The 26,682-nt window shown below is 42.9% G+C and overlaps 3 protein-coding genes across 3 annotated transcripts in view; all 3 read left to right on the top strand.

Moving 5' to 3' along the window:
• The window catches only part of LOC307201976 (vomeronasal type-2 receptor 26-like), a 237,745-nt gene that overhangs the window by 183,074 nt on the left and 27,989 nt on the right, over window positions 1–26,682 (top strand). The window lies entirely within an intron of this gene.
• On the top strand, window positions 3,706–4,644 carry LOC307202029 (olfactory receptor 4N2-like; the record flags this gene model as incomplete). Its single annotated transcript, XM_079951649.1, has 1 exon — window positions 3,706–4,644. One exon carries the CDS (start codon window positions 3,706–3,708, stop codon window positions 4,642–4,644), a length of 939 nt encoding a protein of 312 aa, XP_079807775.1.
• On the top strand, window positions 11,222–19,181 carry LOC307200467 (olfactory receptor 4K3-like; the record flags this gene model as incomplete). Its single annotated transcript, XM_079949007.1, has 2 exons — window positions 11,222–11,654; window positions 18,685–19,181. 2 exons carry the CDS (start codon window positions 11,222–11,224, stop codon window positions 19,179–19,181), a joined length of 930 nt encoding a protein of 309 aa, XP_079805133.1.

Genomic DNA, 26,682 nt, shown 5'->3' on the forward strand with positions numbered 1-26,682 from the left:
GCTGCAACTAGAGTTCTTATGGACAGTGCCAATCCTGAATGTATTGGATTTGTGACCATTGTGCTACTTTGCCTTCAATAGCAGTAAAGCTCTGCTGGATGAAATACAATTGCCTCTTGTCTATTTACTGGGAATCCTACAATTCTACAAGTTTTTACTCTGCTAACTATACATTGGAGTTCTGCTCTGGGTGATATTGAGTCGAATTTCATGACAATAGCCAGTCATATTTTACTATTTAACAGCACCACAAAGCCAAATTAGGCAACACTAATCTAAATAACCAATCACACAACTTCCCTGTAAGATATGGCTACATAAGATATGGCAATTAGAATAAGATCTGTTATTTGATTATTGATGTAAATCCCCAAAATGTATTTTTTTATTGTTAAGTTTTTACCTCTATCTTCAGTACATTTTATTTTAATGCTTTGGCTAGTGGCTGATGCAAATAAAGATTCTTCTGATTCTACATGAACATGTTGCAGTGCCAGTTAATAACTAGCATTCTGTCAACGTGGAAAAGAGCAAATTTCTTCACTGCTGATAAGAATCCAGGGCAGGCCTGACAGGATTTCAGAGCCCATCAAACAAAAGCAGAGTCATCAAGAAAGGCAGGAGTCAAAGAGTGACAATCCAGCTAACAGTTGCAGTCAGTGCCGGATTTACGTATAAGCTAAACAAGCTATAGCTTAGGGTCCCACTCTCTTGGGGCCCTCAAAAAATGTAAAGGAAAAAAACTGGATGTACATTTCCAAAATATAAGATAAAAAACAAATAAAATAAAACCTACATAGAGGAAAAGTGTTTTGTGTTGTGTATGGACCTATTAGGTCCATAAATTACCATATAGCATACCATATATACACAAAAAGACAGCAACAATTTGTTGTTGATAAAGGACAGCTAGACATATAAAGGGCCCCATTACCTTCAGTAGCTTAGGGCCTCATCAAACCAAAATCTGGCCCTGGTTGCAGTAAGCTGATCAAAAGTAGATGAGAGAAATTAACAGTAATGCAACAATCATGTCTACCAAAGGAAGAGATTGTTCAGATAAAATGCTATCACAATAATGTCAGCAAAGCCAGGGATTATTCAGTATCTAGTGTTGTTGGGCAAATGTTAACTCAGGGGTAGGAAACCTCTGTCCCATGGGTCAGTCTTGCCCCTCCCAGGAGTCCAAGATGACTCATGAGGCCATATTCTGCAAACCACACCCACCTGTCCATCATCTGATGTAATTGGGTGACATCACCTGATGGGTGGAACAGTGGGGTTCAGTCCTGTTGGGGGTCTGCTTTGTCAGCATATTGCCTGAAGATTCAAAGGGCAGCACGAGCTGTTTGAAATCCCTGCTTTAAACAGCCCCATGCTACTTCCGAACCTCCAAAAACTGATAATTTATAGGACTTCCAAACTTCCCTGCATTGTACTTTGAAGTCCTGGCAGCTGAAGCTTCAAAGCTGACTTTTTAATAAAGTTCTTGATGCTAACTTTTTAATAAGGTCCTTGGGAGGCAATGGAAGGAGCTGCTCCTAAGGGCCCTGGATGTCCTTGAATAGGCAACTTCTTCTCCCCACTTTTGGCTCTCCTAGGGCCAGAAGCCATATAGCCATGGAGATGGATGAGGGAGCCTAGTGGTGCCTCAAGGACTGCTAGAAAATTAGGGAGGGCAATTGGGGACTGGTAAGAGGCAGCTTTCTCTCAATTCTAAAGCCCTTTCCTTATCCTTCCTTGTTCTTCTGCAGCTCTTCTTACCCCTTCTTCTCCTTCTCACTTGTTGTTGTTGTTTAGTCATTTAGTCGTGTCTGACTCTTTGTGACCCCATGGACCAGAGCACGCCAGGCACTCCTGTCTTCCCCTGGCTTCCCCAGTTTGGTCAAACTCATGCTGGTAGCTTCAAGAACAGTATCCAACCATCTCGTCCTCTGTCATCCCCTTCTCCCTCCTTCTCACTAGTCACAACTAAAGAGGAAGGAAAGTAGGTTGGGCCACTGGCGGAGGAATGAGATAAACTGATTTTTTATTTTTATTTTTCTCCATTCTTTCTGCCACTGTAGCCCTTCAAGGAACAGGCACATTCCCTTCTGGACAAGGACTTTCTGGACAAGCACCCACAACACTTTCACCCATACAGTATATGAGTATTGGCACCTCATTTTTAAACAAAAGAAAGCATAGATATTGGGGGGGGGGGGAATACTTGCATAAATATGAAAAGTGGGAGAAATACATAGAAAAATGTGTAAAATGTCCTTTTTTTAAGGAGAGTTCGCATACTGGTGTGGAAATTGGGGGAATGAATTTAATACTGGGGAAATAAGCATCAGAGAAAGAAAAATCAACAGATCTATCCATTTCTAGGTTACCCAGAGCATAAGCATACAAGAGTGAAGATCTGATCAGGAAGGAAACTAGGGATCATTTTCTTCCCTTATAATGAGGAGCCCATTGGCTGTTGTTAGGTTGTATTGATGCAGGGTGTCTAAGAGCTGAACTGTCCTTGTTTCAAATGCTAGATTTGCTAAGTTATGCCATAGAGATCCTTGTGCTGTAGTTCCTATTGACTGAAATAACACACTTGTTTCTGGCTGAAATCACTACTAAGAAGGTTTGAATTCCACTAAGAGCTTGCCTCTTGCTTTGCCATTTCTGTGGACAGGAATCACAGATGGGTGCTGGAATAACATAAGAGTGATCCTAACCTGCTGTATTTATGAGCTAAAGCTGCAGAGACCAAATGGATCGACATGAGCCTTTTTCCTGCTCCCTGCTGCTTGGAGTACTGCAACACACCCAATTTTGGGGGGAATTGATTAGCACTTCTTGCTGGCACTTGCTGGAATGGTATAACTTGCAACACTCTCAACTTTTGCACCTGGGTGGAGCACACAAAAGTATAATCAACCGCACCACGGGAGTACCTGTGAGTAAGGCCAAGGAACACACTCTTTCATTACCACATCTAGACCTTGAGAGAAGTGGGAACGTCTGAAGTGGGTGGCAACTTTATGGTTTTGTCTATGTTAATTTATGGTTTTGTCTGTGTTACTAGTGTCTTGCTGCCATCACTTGCTGATTTATATAAATAGTGTTGTTTGGCAATACACAAACATGATCAGGTTTAAGAATTAAGGGCACTTATGGAGCTTTGAGGAAGGTGAGGGCTCATTTGCAGAGAGGAGAATAAATTTTACCAACAGATGGAAAGAGCATATAGTTTATGGATCCCACATTAGTTAACCTTCACTCTTCCTGATGTTACTGAACTACAACTCCTGTCCTTCACTGACAACATGGCTGATGGAAGTTGTAGACTAACAACATATGGAGACCCACAAGTTGCCTAACCCTGATCTAACGATCCAAACTCTCTCCATTTTTAAAATATGTTCTGGAGTTATAAGAAGCATAAGATTTTGGAAGTTCTAAAACAGATTGTACAGGTCTCCTTATCTGCCAACTCACCCCTTCCTTTTCAATAAATGGCATCCCACAGAGATGTGCCACAACATCTACACTTCTCTGTGCAAAATTGAGTTGATCCAGACATAACTTAGAAGGTTCATCTTTTCTTGGCCAGCCTACTAACTGGCTGCATGGAGAGGAATGCATACAAGTGAGGGGGAGGGAATGCTGTGATTGTTTTCTATTTAATGTCTTCATCATTGTTCCACTTCAAGGCTATAATCTGCAAGGATGGAAAATGGGACTCATACAGTAGTGGTCGAGTTTGTTCTCCAGGAAATATCAGAGATCTGGTTGGTGCAACTGTTTCTCTGTACCCTACTCCTGCTCTTCTATGCCATCATCCTACCTGGAAATGTCCTCATCATTATGACAATTAGGCATGACCCCCATTTGGGATCCCCCATGTTTTTCTTCTTGGCCAACCTGGCCTTCATGGACATCTGCTACAGCTGTGTCACAACTCCGAAGATCATAGCCAACTTCTTGGCTGGCTGCAGAACCATCTCCTACAGAGACTGCATGGCTCAGCTTTTTTTCATTCATTTCCTCGGTGGGGCAGAGACCATTCTCCTTATTTCCATGGCTGTGGATCGCTATGTGGCCATCTGCCACCCAATGCACGATGTCACTGTGGTGACCAGGGTGGTTTGCTGGGCTATGCTGGTGTGTGCATGGGCTGCAGGTTTCATACACTCCATGATCCAGGTCATTTTCATTGCCCCACTGCCTTTTTGTGGCCCCAATGAGTTGGACAACTTCTTTTGTGACATAACCCAGATCATCAAGCTGGCTTGCACCAACACTAATACATTAGAGTTTGTCATGTTTGTTAACAGTGGTCTGGTCACTACTGGATGTTTCATCCTCCTCCTCATTTCATATGTGGCCCTCCTTGTCAAGCTGAGGAAGGGCTCAAGCCAAGGGAAGAACAAAGCCTCCTCTACATGCATGACCCACATCATCATTATCTTCATTATGTTTGGCCCAGCTATATATATCTATTGTCGTCCTTTCCAGGACCACCCGTTTGACAAGGTGGTGGCCTTTTTCCACACTGTGATCTTCCCTGTGATGAACCCCATGATCTACACACTGAGGAACAGGGAGATCAAAGTTGCTATGTGGAAACTGCTGGAAAAAAAAAAATCAAAATTTCCAGACAAGTGAAAGATAACTATGGCATAGCATTGCAATAATTGCTTTTATTCTTATGCTTCCTTGCACTTAATCATTATTCATTAGATTTCTTCCACACCCTTTGCTTAGTGAATTCCAGAGACGACAGTAGATTAACAATACATATATTGAAGAGCAAAGAAGAGGACTCTAGAACAACTCTTATTTTAAATGCTTCTGCTATATGTAGGCTATAGAAGCTGTGATACATTGCTGAGGGGGGCAGGAGAAGAGAAGAAGAAAGCAAGTCTTCAGGTACCAGTTAAGTCTATGTCTCATCCAGAAATTATAGCCAAAGACATTTTTGCAAATTTAAAAAATCCATCCAGACAGAAACTTTACCCCTACAAAAGAGGACATGGCCTGGAAAAAGAGGACACATGGCAACCCAAACTGAGTAGATAGATTCAGACCATACATTTAAAGCACATTCAGCACACATCTACAGCACATGACTTCCCCCAAAGAATCCTGAGAACTGTAGTTTGTTATGGATGATAGGAACTGTAGATCTGTGAGGTGGAACTAGAGCTCCCAGGAAGCTACAGTATGTACTATAAACCTGAAGAAATGTGAGCTTTGCGTTCAAGTTTAATTCTAGTTTTTACATCATCATCATCAGGCTGGGAGAACCGCCACGTTTGCAAAAGTACAACTATAAAATGCAAAACAACCTTAGGGGAAGGCAGCTCCCCCCTCCAAAAAATAATAATAATAATAAAAAAATAAACCCTGCTGAATAAGTACTGAGCATGTTCACCAGCCAAGGGATTTTAAATTCCTTTTTGAGTGGAAAGGGGAAAGAATGGAATATCCTGAAATAATGCATGGCTAGTTGAAACAGTGCACAAATGGTTGAAAATTTTTCTCCATGGACATGCTCTCCTGCCTTATTCCTTGGATAAATGGTTGTTGGACTAGCGCCCAGATCAAGGCCTACTGCTTCACCTTTTCCATTCCCATCCCAGAGGTCACCCGCACTCTCTCTCTCTCTGATGCACAATGCAAACTTTTTAATGAGCTCCCTTAAGAGTGATAGCTTGGGTGTCTCTGCTTCGAGTCTCTGGAGCTCTTAATATGGCAGCTTCCAGTGTCTGTGTGCCATGGCCTTTAGATGAGCAGGGAAGTATTTTGTTCTTCCTAAAGAGGAAAAGAATGTGACCCTTTTCACTGCCCTTTACCCCAGAGGAAGAATAAGGAATTCGTTCTTTTTTCTTTCCTTCCTCACAATGTTCAGATGTTAGTTATTATTTTCTCAGGTTTCAGGGCTAGATCTTCAACAATCAAAAGCATTTTGTCCTCACTCACACATCCCTGATCACACATACATTATGTGTTAACTCATGTGTAAGCCCATGCTGCCACAGAGGTGTGATATGAGCAAGATCTTGGGCCCACAGTTTTGCCACAAGGCAGGGCTGTTGCAGTGCACTTCAGCTATGTTAAAAAGGTAAAGGTAAAGGTACCCCTGCCCGTACGGGCCAGTCTTGACAGACTCTGGGGTTGTGCGCCCATCTCACTTAAGAGGCCAGGGGCCAGCGCTGTCCGGAGACACTTCCGGGTCACGTGGCCAGCGTGACATCGCTGCTCTGGCCAGAGCCAGAGCCGCACACGGAAACGCCGTTTACCTTCCCGCCGGTAAGCGGTCCCTATTTATCTACTTGCACCCGGAGGTGCTTTCGAACTGCTAGGTTGGCAGGCACTGGGACCGAGCAGCGGGAGCGCACCCCGCCGCAGGGATTCGAACCGCCGACCTTTCCACCCTTGTAACAGAAAAGCTACCCCTCAAATGGCAGCTTTAAATGGCACAAAAAGGGTTGTACCTGTAAATCAGGTCATGCTCAGAGTTCATGTTTCTCCAGCATATTTAAGAGTCTGTTAATCAAGATGCCTGCAATGCCTGCTATTTGCCTTTTCCAAACCAGTTTGAGATACCCTTTGAAATAGTGAATACATTGACTCCAGAATCCATTATCAAGAACCTGTTTCATTCATACAGAGATAGCTGCTCTTTGGGCAAGTCTGTGGAAATAGTTATCAATACTTGTTAATCCAGAGGGGAAACTCAATGGGAAAACAAAGAAAGCAAGGCAAGCTGTTGATCATTTTTGTTCTGTTTGAAAGCAGTCTCCCACTGTCCATGCAAGGAGATGAAGAGCCCAGAACAAAAGCATGTTACAATTTTTTAACCCTCAGATAGTACCCACCCTTGTAACAGAAAAGCTACCCCCCAAATGGCAGCTTTAAATGGCACAAAACGGGTTGTACCTGTAAATCAGGTCATGCTCAGAGTTCATGTTTCTCCAGCATATTTAAGAGTCTGTTAATCAAGATGCCTGCAATGCCTGCTATTTGCCTTTTCCAAACCAGTTTGAGATACCCTTTGAAATAGTGAATACATTGACTCCAGAATCCATTATCAAGAACCTGTTTCATTCATACAGAGATAGCTGCTCTTTGGGCAAGTCTGTGGAAATAGTTATCAATACTTGTTAATCCAGAGGGGAAACTCAGGAAGGATTTCCTGCTATGTGGCTGGAGGAGTCTCAATGCTCACTAGGGGTTAAACATGGCTGTTGTATTGCTCTCTGTTTTCAGCTCAGGTTTTACTGGTAAAAGTGATATTTCATTAATTTTTCCATAACAGTTACAAGCTGGTCACTGAGGATATGTGCACCATATATATTTTTTTTAAGTACATTTAAAGCACATTTCTCCCCTCAAATAATAATGTGCCCTGTAGAACAGTGAGTAGGTTACTGAGAGCTATAACTGTGAGGAGTAACAGTGCCCCAAATTATTTGTGGGAAACAATGTGCTTTGAATGTACTTTAAAGGTATAGTGTGTATGTAGCCAGAATCCCCATTAAGGTTAAAGATAAATTGGCATATTATTACAAAGCATCAAAATGACATTGGAAAGTCAAATGGCTGTCACAGGGCTTATAGACGTGTGGATCTGGGATTACACCTTTTTATCTCCTTCAAAAATAACCGTACTCTTGGGTAAACAAAACTCTGATCTACATAGATCTTCAAGCTAAGATTCTGGAGGCAGAACATGGAATCATTTAAATGTAGTGGTCCAGTATTTGTTGATATAGATTTAATAGAAGGGCAACAATGATTTCCCATTTCGCCATAGCCCCATAGACCAAATGGTTTAAGGCTAGGGACATTTTCAGAGCAGTGAACATTTGATCTACCACTCAGAGGTCTGTGTTTTGGGTGCATGGGTACATGCATGTTCCTAACGACATATGTAACAGGGTTGCCAGATCACCTGTAAAAGGTAAAGGGACCCCTGACCATTAGGTTCAGTTGTGACCGACTCTGGGGTTGCGGCGCCCATCTTGCTTTATTGGCCGAGGGAGCCGGCCTACAGCTTCCGGGTCATGTGGCCAGCATGACTAAGTTGCTTCTGGCGAACCAGAACTGCACACGGAAACGCCGTTTACCTTCCCACCAGAGCGATACCTATTTATCTACTTGCACTTTGACATGCTTTCAAACTGCTAGGTTGACAGGAGCAGGGACCAAAGGGAGCTCACCCCGTCGTGGGGATTTGAACCGCCGACCTTCCAATCAGCAAGTCCTAGGCTCTGTGGTTTAACCCACAGCGCCACCCGTGTCCCTCCCAGATCACCTGAGCACCTGGTTAATGATATAGCCACAAAATGTCTTGATAATATTAATATCATATACAACCTTCCTTCCTTCTTTGAAGATTAATAGAATTGGAGATCATTCAACTGGTTGAGTGCACATGCACAGTTTGGAGATTACCCTGTTTTTGATCCCTTGCCACCTACCCAAGAAACCAAATGAGAAGTCAAACCAATAAGCAATGCACCCCTGAGGACAGTTGTGTATCACATCCCTAAGTGACAAAGTATTGTTTTCTTCTCTAGCACCATTGGAGCAGATAACACACCAACAAATGCAGTCAAGCAGATATATCATCCACATAGATATTGTCATCCCCACACCAGTCACAGGCAGAAGAAGGAACTGGATCAAGCACCTCCATGCTGATGCTGATCAGGACAGAAGAAGTTGCTGTAGCAACCTCAGGGAATTTCTGTTGGATTTTGGAGGTGGGTGAGAAACCACTTGAGGATGTATTGCATTTTTCCAGAAGGCAGGTGCGAAACAATGGGTAGAATGACATATTGCAAACATCTCCAAGGAGCTCTCTAGCCATTTCCATCAACTAATCTTCTCTTTCCCATTCTCTAACTCCAGCACTCCAAATGCCTTTTGGTGGATAGATTGCTGAGTAGTGTGAGGATTGGTCAGCATTATTATCGTGTAATTGTCCACCCAGAACACTGAAGACTACATACTATACCCAGTTTCTGATATGATGGGTCTCATCATATCCAGAGGAGGGCAACCAAAATGGTCAAAGGCCTGGAAATGATGCCTTATGAGGAACGGCTAAGGGAGCTGGGCATGTTTAGCCTGGAGAAGAGAAGGTTAAGGGGTGATATGATAGCCATGTTCAAATATATAAAAGGATGTCACATAGAAGAGGGAGAAAGGTTGTTTTCTGCTGCTCCAGAGAAGCGGACACGGAGCAATGGTTCCAAACTACAAGAAAGAAGATTCCACCTAAACATTAGGAAGAACTTCCTGACAGTAAGAGCTGTTTGACAGTGGAATTTGCTGCCAAGGAGTGTGGTGGAGTCTCCTTCTTTGGAGGTCTTTAAGCAGAGGCTTGACAACCATATGTCAGGAGTGCTCTGATGGTGTTTCCTGCTTGGCAGGGGGTTGGACTCGATGGCCCTTGTGGTCTCTTCCAACTCTATGATTCTATGATTCCATGATTCTAAATCCTGGGGAACAGCTGTGGGAGAGGTTTACTGCACTCGTATTACATGTGAGAAATTAGAACTGTCATTCTACATCAGACAGCAGCTACATACCCATGGCAGTTTATTCCATTTTCCTGATGTTTCTCTGTTCATTTCTGCATGTAAGTAGAGCTTTCACATGACATAAAAGCCACTTCAAGAACTATAGAGGAATATAGTGAATATTTAATGCTCATTTCCATATTAGTTGCAAATGATTTTTTTTTTCCTGGAAAGGAAAAACGTGGAAACTAGGACTAAATGGCACTATAGTTCTGGAAGTGATATTTGCATCATGTGGATGCAGAAATTAACAGTTTGTGAAATGGGGAAATGGAATAAACTGTAGTGTGATTTCAGCTTGTGACATCAAGCTGTCTTCTTGATGGTGACTAACCAGATGTTACTTTGGAAAGGAATCACAAAATAGGGGAAGCTAATGCATCTGGCCTATTAATAATTCAATCAGAGCAACACACAATATTAAGTTAAGTCTTTGCACAACAAAAAAGAAGTGGATACACTTCAGTAATGAAGATAGACAATGGATCTATCATATCCACCTTTGTGTGTGTGTGCACAGTCCTGTGATGCAGTCTCAGTCAAACACCCTGCCGGTGGAGCTGATGCTAAATGAAACCACTGTGTAAGGGCACAAGGCAGCTACTTCTTTCTTCTCCATGGGCTCTTCTCTGTGGTAAATTCTCCTTGGAATCTCCTTCTGCAGCAGAACTGGAGTACCCAAATGGGTAGTTCTTTAGATATTCCACAAATTTAGATTGTATTTTGGAAAGTGGTCTGCTTCTTAGGAAGATAGATAGTTGGAAAGATGGTGTGTGTGTGTGTGTGTGTGTGTGTGTGTGTGTGTGTGTGTGTGTGTGTGTTGAAGAAGGACAATATATTTTAGAGGAGCTGCATTGATGGGGAAGGCTCATAGCCCACTAGTAGAGCATCTGCTTTCCATTTAGAAGGTCCCAGGTTCAGTCCAAGTAGGAGTGTGAATTTTATTCTCTAAAACTCTGAAAAACCACTGCCAGTCAGTCTAAACTATACTGAGCTATATGAACTAATAGTCTGACTCAATATAAGGCAGCTTGCTGTTTCCCTAAAAGAGGTGTGTGTGTGCACTACAGCCCTTCAGATATCTGTTGAGCTCCCATCAGCCCCAGCTAGCTTGGACAATGGTCACAGGCAAGGAGCTGGACTCTGTAGGGCCACAGGTTCTCAACTCCTGGTGCAGATAATACTGAGTTGGATAGAGGAATGGACTTAGTATATGCCATCTTCCTATGACTAATGTATGAACAATTAGGACTGGGGTCCCAGGACCCAGTCAAGAATACAGTGGTACCTCAGATTACAGACACTTCAGATTACAGACGCTTCAGGTTACAAACTCTGCAAACCCAGAAATAGTACCTCGGGTTAAGAACTTTGCTTCAGGATGAGAACAGAAATTGCGTGGCAGTGGCACGGTAGCAGCAGGAGGCCCCATTAGCTAAAGTGGTACCTCAGGTTAAGAACAGTTTCAGGTTAAGAACGGACCTCCAGAATGAATTACGTTCTTAACCTGAGGTACCACTGTAATGGCAGCTGACACATAGCTATACCCTTTGCTAAGGCTATAATGGAAGTATCTCATTACCACCTTTTTCTCCCTTTCCAGTTTTTACAGTGATTTGCAGAAGACAATGGCATGGGGAAACCAGACAATGGTGACTGAGTTTGTCCTGCTGGGCCTCTCTGAAACTTGGGAGGTCCAATTGGTCTTCTTTGTCTTCTTCCTCCTCCTCTGCATGGCTACTTTGTTCATCAACATTCTCACCCTCTCAGCTATTTTCAGATGTCGCCATCTTTCAGACTCACCCATGTTCTTTCTCCTGGGCCATTTGGCTTTCCTGGACCTCTGCCTGTCCTCCTTTGCCACTCCAAGATCTCTCTTTGATTTCCTTGCCCAACACCATGTCATTTCCTTCCATGGCTGCATGGCACAAATCTTTTTTCTTCATCTCTTTGGAGGCAGTGAGATGCTCCTGCTGGTAGCCATGGCAATTGACCGGTACGTGGCCATCTCCCATCCTCTCCATTATGCCACACTCATGAATCGGCGGCATTGCATGGGGCTTGTGCTAGCCTGCTGGACTGGTGGGCTCCTCCACACCACTGTGCAATTGGTTTTTACAATTAAGGCACCTTTCTGCGGGCCCAATCTTGTGCACAATTTCTTCTGTGACCTCCCCTTTGTCATCAAGTTGGCTTGCACTGACACCTACCCCCTGGAGGTCATGATGGTCACCAACAGTGGCATTTTGTCACTGGTATCTTTCGTTGCTCTGCTTCTCTCGTATGGATTCATTCTTCATACCATCTGCTCCATGCCCCACTCTAAAAGGACCACAAAGACTGCTTCCACATGTACCTCTCACCTCATTGTGATCACCATGTACTTTGGGCCCTGTATTTTTATTTACCTGCAGCCATACAGTCAATTCATGGCTGATAAAGTGCTCTGCATCTTCTACACCTGTTTCACCCCCTTGCTGAACCCAACTATCTATGCTTTGAAGAACAAGGAGATGAAGGTTGCTATGGGAAGCCTGCTGGCAAGGCTTTCTGGGAAGGTTTCCACTCAAGGCCAGCCCTATCATTAGTCAGCATGAGATGGCCACCTTGGGCAGCTTATTTTGGTTGTCACAAACGAGACAAAATCAATAGTTATTTCATTTACTGCTCACAGTGTGGAGAACCCAATTATTATCTATGCATTAAAAAACAAAGAGATGAAGGCTGTCGTTGGCAGTCGGTTGGCAAATATTTCTGGACTGGTCTCCACTTAGGGATGAACCTACCACTAGGCAGCATAAGGCTGCCACCTCTTGAAATTGAATTTGGGTGTCACGAAAGAGCAACAAATTTAATTTACTGATCTTCTTGCATTTATACATGGGGTGGAGAAAGCGGTTAGAGACAGGTTTTTTCTCCTTTTCTCCTTATTCTAGAACCCGGGCTCATACAGTGGAGCTGAAAATGAAGTGCTTCCTTACACAGCACATAGTTGATGGGTGGGGAAGCTAAGTTTTTAAAAGTCTTTTTAAGAAACCTCATTCAACATTAGCTCCACCCCACCCCTAAACTGATTTGGGCCTGGATGTAGACCAGATGTTCTCTGGGTAGCCCCAGGTCAAATGGGGTGCTGTGTGTCACCCTAGGATTTATTTGATTGTCTACCTCAGCTACCAAAATAACTTGACCAGCCACTGATATGCAAAGACCTATGCAGCTTGGGGACCAGGATACCAGAAAGACCATCACACCCCTTATTTACTATGCCAGGGCATCTGGCATATATCATCTTATCAGGAGGTCCTGAATATTGTTTTTAATCCAATCAGTATTTATTGACGTTTTAATAAATATTCTATTCTCCTTTACATCTACAGGTGTGGCAGTTGATGTGCTAGACCAGTGTCTGGCTTTGGTAATAGGCTGAATGAGAGCCAAAAAGCTGAACGTCAATCCAGATAAGACAGAGGTACTGTTAGTAGGTGGTTCCCTAGACAGGATGGATGGGAGACTGCTTCATTTTTTGGGGGGGGGGTTACTCTCCCTCTGAAGGAGCAGTGACATAACTTGTTGGTGCTCCTGGACCCATTCACTAGGAAACGTTCTAGGTATCTGGGGGTACCAATTACCCATAATTTCAACAACTTGTTGTGGTCTAATTAGAGAATGGTTTGGAAAGGTATAAATATGGATATAATACATCAGAAAAAAATAAGACTTTCCATTTTGGACAGACTATCCACATCTAAAATTATGATTATACATGATTGATTACTCATATTTTTTTTTGTTCCAGGATGCTGCCACTTTGAATACCAACAGTTCATCTGAACAAATGGCATAAAAAACTTAATAAGTTTATATTTCAATCACACTGATCATGTATAAAAAATATTTATTATATCTCCATTCATTGCTTGGCAGTTGGGGCCTTCCTAATTTAAGTAGCTTTCAGGAAGCAAGCCAACTTAGCCATATGATGGAATTGATGTCATCAAGTAAAAGAAACCAGTGGTCAACACTGGAGGATGTAGAAATTGATGGCATTCCTATAGGGGCATTAGCACTAATGAAAAAGAAGCTTTGATCATTAAGATGAATTACTAACCCCCATGCACTCAAATCATTTAGAATATGGGGGGAAATGGACAAAAGGTTTTGACCCCAGACTGTCACCTATAATTCTGATACAATGTCATCCTTTACTTCAAAATAAATGCATATAATGGGAATGTATGGAAAGAACACCAGTTATATTATTTGAAAATTATTACAGCAAGAGACGGCTTCTTGCAGTAGCAGAGATGCAGGAACGTTTAGAAAATCATTGAATCTCATGGCTGTTAGCATATCAGTTAAGTTCATTTCTTACAAATATACAAATTTAAACTGAAGCTACAAGAAAATGTTAGTAGCCAAAACTTGGAAAACCTTTCAGTTAATTAAGATTGACCACTGGTATAATATACTCTGGCAAACAGCCAAAAGGAAAGTGGCAAGGAGACAGGAAAAAAAGATAATGTTTATACTGATTAAATATTCAAATAAAACAACATATATTGCAATATGGCATAGATACGCAGGCAATACTCGTTAGCTCACTCCTATTGTTCTGTGTTTACCAAATTGATTTACTGAAAAATCCATTGTACTGCTTTACTGTAATCACGTCATTATTATGTACTATAATTTATTTTTTACCTGCACGGTGACCCATTTTTTGTCAATCACGTCATGTTTTATTATTTATATGTGTAAAATTTGGAAACAGAAAAATAAAATAGACGGGGGAAAGTATAAACAAAAATCTTATTGATGATCTTGTTGTCTACTGAAAATCCTGTAAACCTTCCACCCCCTCCTGGGTGGGCTACCTTCCCCAGGTCTGCCCCTTATTTCCCTCTACAGCAAATTTAGAAACTGCCTTCTTGACCGCTGGACCCATTATTGCTCTCATCTGCTCAATCTGCAGATGTCTTCACATGCAGTGGGTAACAAGTCCCTAGCTCACTAAGAATTGAAGACTGATTGGCTACCCACAACTAATTTAGCCAGCAGGCTTGTCTTGTCTTGACTGAGAGGTGATTGTGACCAAGAAGGCAGTGATCAAAGGAAAACAAGAAAGAGACAATGGTGGGGCTGGAGGGAGGGAAGGAAAGAGAGGAAGAGGAAAGAGAATGGGTGAGAAGAATTTAACGTGTCTTCTTGAGTGATCTTGCCGGTGCAGAAGTGGAAGAGCCAGGAGTCCTCCTAACCTCCTTGTCAAGTAGGAGGCCTCCCATCACCAGCCATGAGGGGGAAGCAGCGCCAGCACAGACCTGAAGGCCCAGCCCATGCACAGCTCATCTCCCTGTGGTTCTGGAAGGGAGCCTTGGCAAGGGAGCCTTATGTAGGGCCACTGGGATGCACCCCCTCAGAAATCTGAGGCCAGAGAAGCCACCCCCGAGCTCCGTACCACACAATGCCTCTGATTGATTGACTTTAGCCCAGATGTCACACTCTTCCATTGTCTCTCAAGACAAATCAATGTCATCAGGTAAGTGAAACCAGTGGTCAACACTCGAGGATATAGAAATTGATGGTGTTCCTATAGGGGCATTAGCATTAATGAAAAAGAAGCTCCTCCCCTAATTAGAGGTGGATATCATTCCATTGGGATAGGTGGTAGAATCACACACATTTGGGACAGGGAAAGAAAATCACACCCCTAATTATCCCCCCTTTTTATCTCTTACCATCTACCCAGAAAACCAGACCTGAAGTCAAACCAATGCACAATGCATCCTTGAGGGCAGCTGCGTAAATCACTAAAGCAAGTGACAAAAGTATTAACCCCCCCCCCCGCGCTCTGTAAGAACAGATAAGGCACCAACTAAAGCAGCCCCCTGGGGGGGGGGGAATGAGCAATTAATTACACACACATACCACTGTCTCTTGATTTGCTCTTTAGCCTGCCTTTCAAACAGAGATCACATCCACATAGATAACTCATCCCCACACCACTCATAGGCAGAAGAAAAAACTGAATCAAACAGCTCCATGCTGATGCTGAGCTGAACAGAAGAAGCTGCTCCAGAAAACTTCAAAGAATCTCTGCTGGGATTTGCAGGTGGGTGATATAGACCATTTGAGGGGGTGTTAGATTTGTCCAAAGGCAAGTGCCTTTGGGAAGAATGACACATTGCAGACTCCTTCAAGGAGCTCTTCAGCAGTTTCTGTCACCTAAACTCATTTCCAACTCCAGCACCCCACATGCCTTTTGGTGGTTGAATTACTGATGGAATATGGGGCAATGTGGGAACTGGACAGCATTGTTACGACATACTCATTCATCTAGAAGACTGGAGAATATATATTACATTAAGTACTGGGGTGACATGCCTCTGATTCCTGGGGAACAGCAGCGGGTGAGGGCTTATTACATTCATGTCCTTTTTGTGGGTTTCCCATAGGTGCCGTCAGAAGGCAAAGCACTCAGTTATATGGGCACAGCCTAATCAATAATGGTTTGGGCCCAGCATGTTGTTGGAATCCTGAGGTTAGGGAACTGGTGTTCCCTGTAAAGTGAAATATAAGATCTTAAGAAATCAGAGTTACCATTCCAGATCAGACTGTGGCTTGTATATGCATGTTTATTCCACTTTCCCAACAGTTCCCTGTTATTTTTTACATTGTATTTGAGCTTTCACATGACGCAAAATCCACTTCCAAAATTATAAATATAGCATATGTTTAGCACTTATTTCAATACGATTTCCAATGATCCCCCATTTTCTTGTGTAGGTCTGAAAGTGCCTTTTGCATTGTATGAAAACTCAAAGATAATGTGAAAATTAACATTTAAAGAAACATTGGAAAAGGTGACAATCTTGATGAGGACTCCATTTTCTGACAGTGCCTAACAAGATGCTCTTTTGTAGGAGAATAACAAAATAAGACATGATAATGCATCTGAACCTGTTAATAATTCTGTCAGTTTGTTTCTGCCTCTGAACATGGTGTCATGGATAGAAGTCATTGAGAATATAAGTTTTATTCTCTTTTCTTCTAGTCTATTCCATTCTTACTGAATATCACAATTTTCTGAGACAATAACTCCTAGGGTATGACCAGCCTAGCTAGTTCTTCTTACTTTGCACAGCAGAACACAATAGTCATAACATCTGTAATGCTGTCTAATAGTGATCTTGGCACCAACAGGGCTGTAGCCCAAACAGGGCTGCTGAGGAAGAAGAGTTTATCAGCATCCTCAATGGAACCCCAAGGTTAACAGAAGTGCCACAAATAAAATAGGGAAGCACCAATGAAGCTGAAATGGGAAACAGATGAAATAAAGTACTTCTGGAATACTTCTTTAAAAGAGCATTCAATGCATTCATGGAGGACAGGGCTATCAGAGACTGCAAGTCATGATGGCTGTGGTCTGCCTCCATGGTCAGAGTCAATATGCTTCTGAATACTAGTTGCTGGAAGCCACAGCAGGGGAGAGTGCTCTTGTGCTCAGATTCTGCTTACAGGTTTCCCGCAGGAATCTGGTGGGCCACTGTGAGAACATGGTGGATGTTGTAACTCTACTTACACTTCCAGCAGTCCTTCATGTGCAAGGAACCATGGAATGGGTGAGGAAGAGAAAGACCAGGGCTTCAGCTCACCAGCTCACATTTCCTTAAAAAAAGAGGTGGAGGGTGACAACTAAAATCCTAACATGTAGTCACTGCCACACACCCTGGTGGTGGAGCTGCCACTAAATAAAGAGCTGTGGAGGGCACAATGCAGCTTATGCTTTCTTCTCCACAGTTTTCTCTGAATGGTAACGTCTTCTTAGAATATCTCCTAATCTCTGATGAACCAGATCTAAAGAACCCAAAAGGATTGTGCTCCAGGCAGTGCTATTTTTCTAGAAAAAGAGGTGCTGGAACTCACCATGAACTCACTCTTTCTCTTAGAATGGCAATGACACCCATTGTCATTGTTCTGGAACACACCTGAGAGGTGCCAGAACTGAGTTCCAGTGAGTTCCCACTGTTTACACTGTTTTTTTTTTTTTTGGAAAGTGGTCTACTTCTTAGGAAAATGGGTAATTAGGGAATTGAGGTGTATGCATGAAACTATGGACACAAGGGCAGTATATTTTAGATGAGCTGATAAGATGAAGGGCCATAGCTCAGCTGTAGAAAGTCAGGTTCAATCTCTAGCATTCCTCCGTTGTCAAAAACCCTGAAGTACTACTGCCAGTTACTACAGACTATACTGAGTTAAAAGGAGCAATGATCTGACTTGAAATAAGACAGCTTGCTGTCATCCTAAAAGGTTGGTCTCTGTGGTTGCAGGGGACTCCAACTCCAATGAGCCCCAGCTAACATGCTGAGTTTTTGGGATGATGATGTGAGGTGAACAACACCAACATCTGAAGAGCTACAGGTTCCCCATCGCTTGTGAAGACAATAGTGTGCTAGATGAAGTGAGCTTCTGACTCATTATAAGTCACCTACATATGTTCCTGTGATAATGCATGAAGCACTAGGCCAGGAGTCCCAGGACTCAGTCAAGAATAATGTCAGATGATACAAAGGCACACCCTTTGCTGATTTAACCTAAGAATGTGATAGAAGTATCTCATTATTGTCTCCTTTCTCCCTTCCAAATTTTCACAGTGATATGCAACTACTGTAAGGAATGTCAACAAACCAGACAATGGTGACTGAGTTCCTCCTGCTGGGCCTCTCTGAAACCTGGGAAGTCCAAATCTTCTTATTTGTTTTATTCCTTCTCCTCTACATAGCTACATTATTCATCAACATCCTCATCCTCTCAGCAATTTTCAAGGATCACCACCTTTCAGACTCACCCATGTTCTTTCTTCTGGGTAACCTGGCTTTCCTGGACCTTTGCATGTCTTCCTTTTCCACCCCAAATCTCTTTGATTTTCTTTCCGAACACCATGCCATTTCCTTCCATGGCTGCATGGCACAAATCTTCTTTCTCCATCTCTTTGCAGGCAGTGAGATGCTCCTGCTGATAGCCATGGCCTATGACCGGTATGTGGCCATCGCCCATCCTCTCCGTTATACTTCACTTATGAGCCGGTGGCATTGCATGGGGCTTGTGCTAGCCTCCTGGGCTGGTGGGCTCCTCCATGCCACCGTGCAATTGGGTTTCATAATTAATGCACCTTTCTGTGGGCCTAATCAGGTGGACAGTTTCTTCTGTGACCTCCCCTTAATCATCACATTGGCCTGCACTGACACCTACCCCCTGGAAGTCATGATGATCACCAACAGTGGCATTATGTCACTGGTGACTTTTGTTGGCTTACTTCTCTCCTACGGATTCATTCTCTACACAATCCGCTCTCGGGGGGCGTCTGAAAGGAGCACCAAGGCTGCTTCCACATGTACCTCTCATCTCATTGTGGTCACCATGTACTTTGGGCCCATTATGTTTATTTACCTGCGTCCATATGCTCGGTTCATGATTGATAAAGTGCTCTCTGTCTTCTACATGGCTGTCACCCCCTTGCTGAACCCAACTATCTATGCTTTGAAGAACAAGGAGATGAAGGCTGCCCTTGGAAATCTGTTAGCAAGGCTTTCTGGGCAGGTTCATTGATGGCCCTACTGTTAGGCAGCTTGAGGCAGCCACCTCTAGCAACTGATTTTGATTGTCACAACAGAGCAGTAAATTGTCAGTTGTTTATTTTACTGTTCCTGTTGCATTTATGCATGATGTGGAGAAAGTGTATAGGGTGGATTTTTTCTCTCCTCTTGTAATTGTAGATCTTGGGATTATCCAGTCAATCAGCAAAGGAAGTGCTTCTTTACACAGCAACCAATTGAAAAATAGATTTTGCTACTTCTTCGCCAACAATTCTTAGACCACCTATGTATCCCAACATGGAAACCAGAGACAGAGGTTATATGCTTCTTATTACTGGGGAGAGACCAGCAGCTCACCAAGACAGTAGCCAAGTTCCTCTATTTGATTTTCTGCCACCAAAGTATGCTACAGGACCCTGCCCTTGCTGGAGTCCCACAGAGATGAAATAGATTGCTTGCCTCTTCTTCCCTTTGGCAAATGACTGTACTGTTGAAATGGCGATGAGATCGCATTGACCTATTTATTCTGAATGTTTGTAAGTGATGCCAATAAAGGTTTGATGATGATGATGATTTTGCTACTACAAGGGATGGCCACCACTTTGGATGCCTTAAATGCATTAGAAAAAATCCTGGATGACAAGGCTATCAATGGCTACTGCTGATGATAGCTACATTACCTGCAGTATCCAGAAAATTCTATAGTAATTACCAATATGTTGAACATGAGGTGAATCACACAACAATGTTAATACCATTGTTGGAGTTCCGTCTGAATCACACCAGCACAAGTATACACATGTAGAGTTGTTCTTACGGACTTATTATAGAAGTATTTGGACTGTTTGGTTTTGAAATATTGAGTTGCGTATGTCATTATTATTTTGGCATTGGAGATATCATTTAAAATTCCATGTTTTAGAAGGTGCTGAAATGACATTTATTACTGTTAATGAATTTTTGTAAACCACGTACAAAATTGTTCAACTTGTGTTTTATCTCTCTGTATTCCTCAGTCATCTAGGTTTGGGGCAAGTACTCATTGGTTAGAGAACCTCAACAGAGATTTAAAATCACAAGATATGCAGCAAAGTAAAATGTGGCAATATAGGCTGTTAGACTTTTAAAATGTCCCCTTTTAAGATGCTCCCAAAGTTCCCATCTTCCCTCAACATAGAAAGAGCCCACACATTTGTTAAGTTACACATGGTTTGCTTACAAACGCTTCAAAGGTCAGGTTCATGTGCTTTTCCATACAGCAGTCTGAAAACATGGGCATTAAAACTTAGGTTTCAAAGTGGTGATTGTTTTTTAATCATTTGTATATAAATCATTTGTATATATATTGTTTAAGCCATGTGGTCTGAGTTTGGTACTAGTAGGGTTCACATGGTGGAATGAAGGCAGAACAAGGGGATTGATAACCTTTCCTACAAAGGTGATGGTGAGTGACTCTAGTTAAACCTGGCAGGACAGCTTATTTTATGGTTTTAACCCCTTCATGCATCAATTAGACTTAAGCATGTTGGTTACATGAGGCTGGTTATCCCACACCTTCTTCATAGGAAGGCAGGAACCTACCTTATATTGAATCAGACCATTAGTCCATCTCCACAGTATTGTCTATACCAGCTGGCTATGGCTACCCAGGGTTTCAGACAGGGGTCTCCTGCAGCCCTGAAACTCAAAACAATTGCAAGGGCAGTTTTATGAGTCCAGAAGACTCTGAGTTCCTGGTCCTGACTTCTGACTTCAACTTACATGCATACACAGAGCTTCAGGAACACATCTCCAGTCCTGAGATAGTTCAGTGACATCTATTCTAATTTATTGTGGTTTCTATAGCTAAGTGTTACAGTTCACTACTTTCTTCTCCACTTGGAAAGGGCCCTTTATTCTTCAGATTGAGGAGTACAAATGTATCAGGATATTAGAATTAAAATGGACTCATGGAGGTACAGTGGTACCTCGGGTTAAGTACTTAATTCGTTCCTGAGGTCTGTTCTTAACGTGAAGCTGTTCTTAACCTGAAGCACCACTTTAGCTAATGGGGCCTCCCGCTGCCACTGCACTGCCACGTGATTTCTGTTCTCATCCTGAAGCAAAGTTCTTAACCCGAGGTACTCTTTCTGGGTTAGCAGAGTTTGTAACCTGAGGCTTATGTAACCTGAAGCATATGTAACCTGAGGTACCACTGTGTTGCATTGCACTGATTAGACCATTGTGACTGAAACCTTGTTTTCACTCTCCCCAGTGTAATAAAAATATGCTTTTTACATTGTCTGTCTTGTGAATTTCTGGATTGAGAACTGTTTAGGTACATTTTGCAGGCAAGGACCATTTGATTCACACAAAGATCTACCTCTCAGAAATCTTGCTAATCTTGTTATTCACTTGGAATCCTATCCTTCCTTCCACCCAGAGTGGAACAGTTTGAAATGATTCTATTGGTGGAGTTGGTGAAATCATGAATTCAAGAAAGTGGTAGAAAATCGCAGCCTTCTCTCTTCCCATCTTCTTTGATCCCTTGCCATTTACCAAGGGAAACAAGCCAGAACTTAAACCAGCACCATGCACCCTTGAGGGACATCATGTAACATTTGCCACAGTGACAAAGCTTTACCTTTTCCACTAGCTCCCTAGGAGCAGATAAGGTACCAGCTTCAGCAGTCTCCTTTCAAAAAGAATGAGCAATTAATCCTACACATTCCATTGACTGTTAATTTGCTCTTCATCCTGCTTCTCAAGCAGCTATATCATCCACACAGATATTCACAGCCCCACACCACTCACAGGCAGAAGAAGAAACTGGATCAAATAGGTTCACGCTGATTCTGAGCTAGACAGGGGTCTCCTCCAACATCAAGAAAACATCAAGACATTTCTGCTGGGATTTGCAGGTGAGTAAAAACCCAGTTGAGGATGCATTGGATTTCTCCAAAAGGCAAGTGCAAAATTCTGCAAAGTATTACTTTGGTGGGTAGATTGGTGATGGGGTAATGTGACTACTGGTCAGCATTATTAGGATGTAATTGTCCACCCAGAACACTGAAGACTATATAGAATGCCTCCAGAAACAGGTGACATACTTCTATATGCTTGGGAAAGGCAGCAGGAGAGAGCTATTGCACACATGTCTTTTTTGTGGGTTTCCCATAGGTGTCTAGGGACGCAGGTGGCGCTGTGGGTTAAAGCCTCAGCACCTAGGGCTTGCCGATCGAAAGGTCGGCGGTTTGAATCCCTGCGGCGGGGTGCGCTCCCGCTGCTCGGTCCCAGCGCCTGCCAACCTAGCAGTTCGAAAGCACCTCCGGGTGCAAGTAGATAAATAGGGACCGCTTACCAGCGGGAAGGTAAATGGCGTTTCCGTGTGCGGCTCTGGCTCTGGCTCTGGCTCTGGCAAGAGCAGCGATGTCACGCTGGCCACGTGACCCGGAAGTGTCTCCGGACAGCGCTGGCCCCTGGCCTCTTAAGTGAGATGGGCGCACAACCCCAGAGTCTGTCAAGACTGGCCCGTACGGGCAGGGGTACCTTTACCTTTACCATAGGTGTCTAGTTGACCACTGTCAGAACACAGAACATTCCACTAGATGGCTACAGCCTGATCTGGAATGGTTCAGTCTCAGCATGCTTTTGGAATAATGAGGTTAGGGAAGTGATATTCCTTGCTAAGCAAAATATAATAATTTGATGAATTAGAACTATTATTCCAGATCACACCGTGATCACCTAGCTGAACACCTATTAATAATTCTTCCAGAATTCCTACACCTGGTACTCTAAACATGATGTAGTGGGTAGAAGTCACTGAGATATCTATTTATATACCACTTGATCATAAAAAACCTCTCAAAGTGGTTTACAAAGTCTGTGTGTTTGTGTGCATTTGTGCAATTCATTATTACTGAACATCACAATATGCTGAAGCAATAAATCTCATAAACTACCCATGAGCTCTCTAGCTGGTTCTTTTTACTTTGCATAATGGAATATCATGGCTGTAGCATCTGTGGTCCTGTCTAATAGTGATCTTGGCACCAAAAGGGATGTAGCGAAAACAGGACCACTGAGAAATGAAAGGGAAGGGTCAGCATCCTCAGTGGAACCCCAAGGTCATCAAAAGTGAAAAGAAAATTATTTCAGGAAATTTATTATTATTATTATTATTATTATTATTATTATTATTATTATTACCCCACCCATCCAGCTGGGACACCCCAGCGACTCTGTGAAGCTTACAGCATATATAAAAACACAGTAAATGAAACTGATTGATAATTCAGGAGGGATGAAGGAAAGTAATTCAGAAAGCAGCAATGGTCACCAATGTGGATAGCTTTAAAAAAGGATTAGACAAATTTATCAAGGACAATGCCATCAATGGCTACTGGTCATGATGGCCCAACTCTACCTCCATGGTGGGAGGCAGTATGCTTCTGAATACCAGTTGCTGGAATCCACAGCAGAGAAGAGTGCTCTTGTGCTCAGGTCCAGTGGTCACAGAAAGCTAACTGCCTCTTGCTATTTTCAAGGTGGGGGTGGAAAGATGGTGAGCTAGAAGAGTGAGAATACAATGGAGTTTACAGGAAGAGGAGATGGCTAAGTAAGATAGTGAAGCACTCCTTATTGTAACATTCCCTTCTCTTCCATTAATGTTTACAGAAATGGTTAGACCTATCTGAGAGTCGCTAAGAATAGAATGGGTAAGGAAGAGGAACATCAGTCTACCAGCCCACATTTCCTGAAAAAGAGGTAGGGGTGGAAAACTTATTCAAATGGTGGGTGGGGTGAAACCAAGGACTAGGATGGATTTTAGACAGACATAAAAAGAGGAGAGGCGTTCCCCTTTAAGATAAGCCTTTAAACAACACAGCATCCATAGATACAATTAAGTACCAGATAGACAAAGGGATACATTCAGAGCACTCCTTGTGTCTATAAAAGGAGTCCGGAGATGCAGTCTCCGGTGGTGGAGCTGCTGCTAAATAAAAGAGGTGTGAGAGGACACAAAGCTGATTGTGCTTTCTTCATACTAATCAATGGATGATAACTTCTCCTTATAATCTCCTGCAATCTCCTTTTGTAGCAGCTCTGAAGACGCTTATTACATTGCATTTTGCAAAGTGGTCTACTTCTTAGGAAGACTGATAGTTGGTGATTTCAGGTGCATGTGTCTATATAAAATGTGGGGAAATGGGCAGTATATTTTAGAGGAGCTGATAAGATGGGGCAGGATCATAGCACAGAGGCAGAGCATCTGCTTTGTATTCAGAACGTCACAGATCCAGTGCCCAACATGTGAATTTTATTGTGTCTAAAACCCTGAAGAAACACTGCCAGTTACTGCAGACTATAACTGAGCTAAATGGACCAATGATTAATATAAGGCACCTTTCTGTCTTCCTGAAAGGGGTGGGCGTGGGAGGTAGGGGTGTAAATTCACAAAGACAGGCAACCTACAGCCCTTTGGATTACAGTTCCCATCAGTCTCAGCCATTGTGGTCTGAAGGGCTACAGGTTCCCTATCCCTTGGGCTGTTGTTGCTGAGTAAGATGGAGCAACAGTCTGACTCACTATATTCCTATGATAACATATGATCCGCTATGACTGTAGTCTCAGGACACAGTCAAGAATAGCGGAAACTGACAAAAGGATGCTCCTCTTCACTGATTTAAGATTCTGATGGAAGTATCTTATTACCATCTTCTTTCTCACTTCCCGATTTTCACAGTGATATGCAAGAAGTGGATGATGGAGGCAAACCAGACAATGGTGACCGAATTTATCCTGCTGGGCCTCTCTGAAACCTGGGAAGTCCAACTTTTCATATTTCTCTTCTTCCTCGTCCTCTACATGGCTAGTGTCTTCACCAACATTCTTATCCTCTCAGCAATTTTCAGCGATCACCACCTTTCAGATTCACCTATGTTTTTTCTGCTAGGTCAACTGGCTTTCCTGGACCTCTGCTTGCCCTCTTTTGCCATTCCAAATTTCTTTGATTTCCTTTCCGAACACCATGTCATTTCCTTCCATGGCTGCATGGCACAAATCTTTTTTCTCCATCTCTTTGCAGGCAGTGAGATGCTCCTGCTTATAGCCATGGCCTATGACCGGTATGTGGCCATTGCCCATCCTCTCCGTTATGCCTCACTCATGAACCGGCACCATTGTGTGGGGCTTGGGCTTGCTTCCTGGGCCGGTGGGTTCCTCCATGCCACTGTGCAACTGGGTTTCATCATTAATGCACCTTTTTGTGGACCCAATCAAGTGGACAGCTTCTTCTGTGACCTCCCCTTGGTCATCAAATTGGCCTGCACTGACACCTACCCCTTGGAAGTCATGATGGTCACCAACAGTGGCATTATGTCACTGGTGTGTTTCATTGGCCTGCTTCTCTCATATGGTTTCATTCTCTACACGATTCACTCCAGGAGTGCCTCTGAAAGGAGCACCAAGGCTGCTTCCACATGTACCTCTCACCTGATTGTGGTCACCATGTACTTTGGGCCAATTATGTTTATTTACCTCTGTCCATCCACCATGCTCATGATTGATAAAGTGCTCGACATTGTTTCCCTTTTTGTCACCCCTTTGCTGAACCCAACTATCTATGCTTTGAAGAACAAAGAGATGAAGGCTGCCCTTGGAAGTCTGTTGTCTAGGCTTTCCGGACAGGTTTCCACTCAGAGCCATCCCCACCATTAAGCAGCTTGATATGGCCTCCTCTAGCACTGGATTTAGGCTGTCACTATGGAGTCTCAAATCACTAGTTACTTAATTACTTGGGCAAACAGAGGGGTGGATAAGTCCTAAGTGGTAAACAGTGGACTTTCTTGGAGAAAGCTGTGGGGCAAACAGAAAACCACTAGGACCAGTGCTTAGCCCAGAGACAACTCACATACACATAACAGCAAGATAGTTGCAACGCCCAAGTTAGGTCATTGTATTCTTTCCTATTTTCTTGGGGTTTCAGTAGCTTAGGGTTATGCTCCATCATTTTGTTTTCTACTTTAAAACAACTCTTTTTCTTTTTCTTTAGATTAAGCATTGTGAATGTATTATTATTAAAATGAACCCATTATTGTCTTGCATCACATTGATTGCATTGTAGTAACTTAAATCTCAATTTTCCAAAATGACACTTTAAAAAGTTCAATTTTTAAATTGTGTTGTGAATTTCTGGCATTTGTATTTGACTCACACAAAAGTTCCACCTCTCACACATGCCTGTTTTGAGGTTCATGGATGCATGTTCATAGAGGCACATGTAATAATGGTGGCAGCTGGGAAATAGTTTAGCCACAAATCATCTTGCTAATCTTGTTAACCTACTTAATATCTTCATAGAATTATAGAATCATAGAATCATAGAGTTGGAAGTGACCACAAGGGCCATCGAGTCCAACCCCCTGCCAAGCAGGAAACACCATCAGAGCACTCCTGACATATGGTTGTCAAGCCTCTGCTTAAAGACCTCCAAAGACGGAGACTCCACCACACTCCTTGGCAGCAAATTC

The sequence above is a fragment of the Podarcis cretensis genome, assembly GCF_951804945.1.
Source record: "Podarcis cretensis genome assembly, chromosome: 13".
Classification (NCBI taxonomy): Eukaryota; Metazoa; Chordata; class Lepidosauria; order Squamata; family Lacertidae; genus Podarcis; species Podarcis cretensis.